Source organism: Trachymyrmex cornetzi, unplaced genomic scaffold, assembly GCF_001594075.2.
Source record: "Trachymyrmex cornetzi isolate Tcor2-1 unplaced genomic scaffold, Tcor1.1 scaffold223, whole genome shotgun sequence".
Lineage (NCBI taxonomy): Eukaryota > Metazoa > Arthropoda > Insecta > Hymenoptera > Formicidae > Trachymyrmex > Trachymyrmex cornetzi.
Genome location: NW_017296881.1, coordinates 4,583,553 through 4,588,688, shown reverse-complemented (window position 1 = coordinate 4,588,688; position 5,136 = coordinate 4,583,553). Strand labels below are relative to the sequence as shown.

At 26.3% G+C, this 5,136-nt stretch overlaps 1 protein-coding gene across 1 annotated transcript in view; it reads right to left on the bottom strand.

The window, feature by feature from the left end:
* Positions 1–1,067, bottom strand: part of LOC108760181 (uncharacterized) — a 1,419-nt gene extending 352 nt beyond the window's left edge. The window contains exons 1-3 of the mRNA XM_018505981.1: positions 886–1,067; positions 332–448; positions 173–263 (exon numbers count right to left, since the gene is read on the bottom strand). Of these exons, the coding sequence (XP_018361483.1) occupies positions 173–263; positions 332–448; positions 886–1,067 (390 nt within the window). The remainder of the gene's footprint in view (positions 1–172; positions 264–331; positions 449–885) is intronic.
* Between the last annotated feature and the right edge of the window lie 4,069 nt (positions 1,068–5,136).

Genomic DNA, 5,136 nt, shown 5'->3' with positions numbered 1-5,136 from the left:
ATATATTATAGAGCGGTTTTTATTTAATATATATATGTGTGATTTATTTGTCGTTTTTATATATATATATATATATATATATATATACATTTATAAAAATTTCGATATTAATAAGAAATAACAATTTCAATACAATCTTCTTATATTATTATACATAAAACTGCAAACTTACTTGATACAAATAAAAACTAAAACAAACTACTACACATCCCGTGAAACAAGATAGCATTATTTCGAATGTGGTCATGAAATGTTTCGTCATTCTTAAAAATAAAAATATTAGTGAATATTAGTAAATGTATTGCACGATATAAAAAACACAGATACATACTTCATAGCTTGACGATGAATGTCTACGGCACAAATTATACCTTCGATCATCAAAATTTTTCTTTTTATCGTAATGTTTCGTGGAGTATTAACGTTTACTACATGTTCAATGCGATAGCTGCAAATGTGTTTTTTTCTTATAGCCATTTGTTGAGTAATACAATTTTTTTGTTGAAACATCCACACTAACTTCTTTTAATGTAATGCACTGTATAAAGGTAAATTTTAGTAAAGCTCTTGTTTAGTGAGCAGCATCGGTTACCTTATCTTTAATACATGTTGTTAAAGATGTTCTGCTAAGTAACACTCAGAACAGTCAAAAGGTTTTAGCCTTCGCTCGTTCTTTATTAAAAAGTTATTAACAAAAAAAGTTTCATAAATAGAACATAGTTTTTTGTCACCGTATTAGGGATTAGATCACTTTTTTTGACACCGTATTAGATTATGATTTTGACAACATATGTTAAGGTGATTGGTTTGAAATATCCTAAACAAGAGTTTTACCTAAATTTTATATACCAGTTAAAATTATCATGCTTTTAGGTCCATTCGTACCTAGCAATTTTAAATATTCCACAAATATGCTGAATATATGTAATGAGCATTGTACCTATTCCCAACATTATAATTGTTCCAGTACATAATACTGTGTACATATGTAACAGAATCCAATAGAAATACTTTTCTTGATCAACAAAGTACTCTGTCACAATGACTGTATGATACGATTGGGACATATTCATCGATACATCAACTTTAGCTATATACCAAATTTGAAATATAGTAAAAATAAATAATGCACTAATTCCAAATGCTAAAATGCAAAAGAATTTGTCATTTAAATTTGTAATATCTAAAATCACTTCATGTATACCGTACGCATGCATCATAAAATAATTTTTAATTTTATTAAAATAGAATTTTGCTGCAAAATTGATAATTGTTATCTTATTTTGTTATCATACGATTTGTTATGAAATTTTTAATAGAATATTTCATTATAAAATTAGTAGTTATTTTTTTATTTTATTCGATTATTATTAAACATATTTGCTATTCATCACAAATGCACAACTCATATGCTTTAATTTAATGTACGCAAGTAATAAGTCGTATACATACAAGCGTATATACGAAAATATGATGAAATATGATGCTAAATTCGATTTTTCTTTGTCTCTCTCTCTCTCGACAGTTTACAATATTTATAATTAGATATTAAACCGAAAACGAGTGATTACACGCAAAATGAATCAGATATCGTCTTACTTGTAAGCATAACCGTGTAACGTTTGGCAACGTAACTATATTTATATACAATAATAATTTCATTGTTATCCTTTAATTTATTATGTATGTACTCAAGCTGCATCAATAAATTCTTTACCTGTCATTTTATTAATTTTCTATACTATCTTTGTATACACAAACAAATAGGTTTGCTATAAAAATTTATTTGACAGACAGATTAATTCTATTTGATGGCTATTATGTAAGATATCAACTTACAACTTTAATCTTGAGGCAAAATGCGCTATACTGTATTATAAACATTGTATAGAAAGATACGGAAGACAGCACTTTGATGACAGCATTCAAAGTACGTTTAAATGTTATTAATGGTGTCAGCTACAAAAATATAGTTTTACTTATAATAAAAATATAGTTTTACGTATAAAAAATATGATTATTATGGAGAGTTGTCAAACGTGTATTACTTAAGTTATTTCTTATTATATTTTCCATTTCTCCATTTAATAATTTGTATGTAAATAAACATTGGGAAATGTAGCTTGATATTTCAAACACGTATTATTACATGTTTACACCAATAACAAATCAATTTTGTTATAAATCTTTTAGCGTGCTACAAAAGATACGATTTAAGCAACCGATCTCCTAAATCGTATTTGAAAAATATCGATTTAATCATTATAATAATTTTATTGCAAATATGTATGTACATTGAATGTAAAATATTCTATAATAACCTTTTTTTTATAAAAATACTAAATTTAGAATAAAATACATTATTATCAGACAAATTGATAAAAAATTAACATCAGTTTGTACCTGACTTTTAAAATGCTGTTGACAAGCACAAAACAAAATGTAACTTGTTAAATTTTTATCTGTATTACTCATTTCTTATTTATTTTATAATTTTGTACTATTACATAATTTTGTAAATATTACATTTTTTACTGCCAGACTCGTCCGTTTTATGTAAAGACGCGAATAAGCCTGGTTTCATCAAGATTGGACGTGAGGAAGGCTAAACTTAACATTTACCGATAATGTACAATTTAGTCAACCGGTGCGTATTTGACAACTTTCCTGTAAGATGTTACTATACTCTAGCTGTACTTGAAATATAATACCCGTCCACAGGAGAGTATACAAGAAAATACACTGAAATCGGGTAAATTTAGATTGTTGGTACGGCCATAAACCGACAGCAAGCAATAGGATTCTATTGAGATTGCTGTATTGTACTTGTAAACGTGTCATCTCTCTGTTACTTCAAAATATTACTATGAAAGTAGAAGAAATTGACGAGTGCCTTCTTTTTTTCTGTCGTTCAATTGAATATTCTGTATCTTTATTTTTCTAAATTTTAACGCAATTTCCGTAAATTGTGATGCCTAATTATGTAATAAAAGCTTACCATAAGATCCAAATGCGCTTAATTCAATTTCTCTCTAAATATTTATGCGATCGATTTAACGCTAAAGGTAATTCGCCAGATGTATCTTTCTCATGAAACTGAGTTACTTGAAGAAAAGCCGCGCAGGCGCATTTCTTCCTTTTCAGCGCTGGAACTTTATTCTGGTCTACGCACTCACAAAGTACACATACAATTAATCTTTGAGAGAGATGTCTTCAACTTTAATCTATTTGATGCTGAACGTATCTGGTAAAGCTTCTAATATAAAAATGATTGTATTCTACATGCCAATACGTAACACTATTAATTTTTAAAATTGTGATTTACGCGATTAATATTTTTAGCAAATGTGTTAAATATTGATATGTCAATTATCTTATCGTCTACTATTAAACCGTATACTCTACTGGCAATACTTTTTCTTTTTATTTCTTAATTTTTTATGTATATTTGATTTATTAATGAAAATTTTTAACATAAATATTTATATAAATGTTGATACAAAATAAATTAGTTAAGAGTAATATTTAATGGGTTGATAATAAACCTTTTGCATACAAGAAGTCTTATTAAGACTTGGTAAAAATAAATTAAGTTTATGGAGCGAGTGACAAATAAGTGAAGCTTGTGAAAATTGAGACAACGAAATGTAAAAGAGACGTTTACGTCTCTATACAATTTTATACAATGATATTGAATTGATGGATTGCCTAAAAATTTTAAATAACAATTTTTTTTATTTGAATAGCTTTAATCTTCCTTTTTTAGCAGAGATAATTATTCACATATACATATTATTATGTTTAAAAAATAAATCTATCTATTTTCTAAGTGTGAATAATATCATAATAACTACATCTCCGTGATCGCTATAATAATATTAAATTAATATTTGTTTCGTTACCGCAAAGAATATATGACAGTGAAATAAGATATCAAAGCTTCCATTAGCTGCAATTATAAATATTCTTTTTTCATCCATGTGTAAGGTGGTGCTGCTAAAATATACATATTCTAATATATTATACAAGATATTGCCGTGGCGAAACCTTCCAAAGATGCATTAAACATACCACCGATATTTAAAATTAATTCCTTGGATCTTTTTTGTAACAGGAATAATATTATTTTTTGTATATGTAAATGGCAAATATTAGGTTAGAACAAAAGTTCATAGTGTTACTTTATTTATATCAAGTTTATGTATTTAAAAAATTTTTTAATAAAATTGACGATTATAATTTTCTTCTTACATCTATAAATATTAAATATATTATACACAGTAGTGTATTTTATTTTTATTATTTGTATATTATTTATTGGTATTTATCTAAGATTACATATGTATAGTATTGATTTGTCGATTTAAAATACATATTAATAAAATTATTATTAATACATAATTTTGATGCAACATTCACACTATAATACACGAAACCAAAAACTTACTTGAAACACATTGAGGCTAAAGCAAACTCCTGTGCACATCCTGTGAAACAAAGTATCGTTACCTCGAATGTGGACACCATATGCTTGGACAATCTTTGAAAGCAAAAATATTTAATAATAAAATTTTATTATAAGATATTATTGCATGAATATTGTTGTAGATACAAACTTCATGCCTTGACGAGGAATATCTATGGCATAAATTATATCCTCGGTCATCAAAATCATATTTTTTATCGTACTATTATGTAGAATATTGATTTTACTGCATGATCGAAACGATAGCTATAAATTTGTTTTAATTACAGAATTTGTTTACCAAAATACCCAAAATCTCCACATAAACTTTTTTTAATATAGTGTAAACTCGGGTATGATGGCCATTGTTTTTTAAAATGCAAAAAACATACATTTATTCTTGTTACTTTTTAACAATACTTGGGATATTACTTTCACTGAAGCTTAAAATAACAAATACTATCGAAATTAAAGAGAAAATACTAAACAGAACTTTAATTATATCAAAATATTACAAAGTATGCATTGGCCATCTTATCTGATTTTTAGGGAAAAGATGGCCATGTGTGATATTAAGAAAGATAGCTATAGTATTTATAAATAAATAGTGAAAATAAAAGTATTAATTATAGGTCACATTGCAATTTACGTACCTTTATTGTGTATGTACC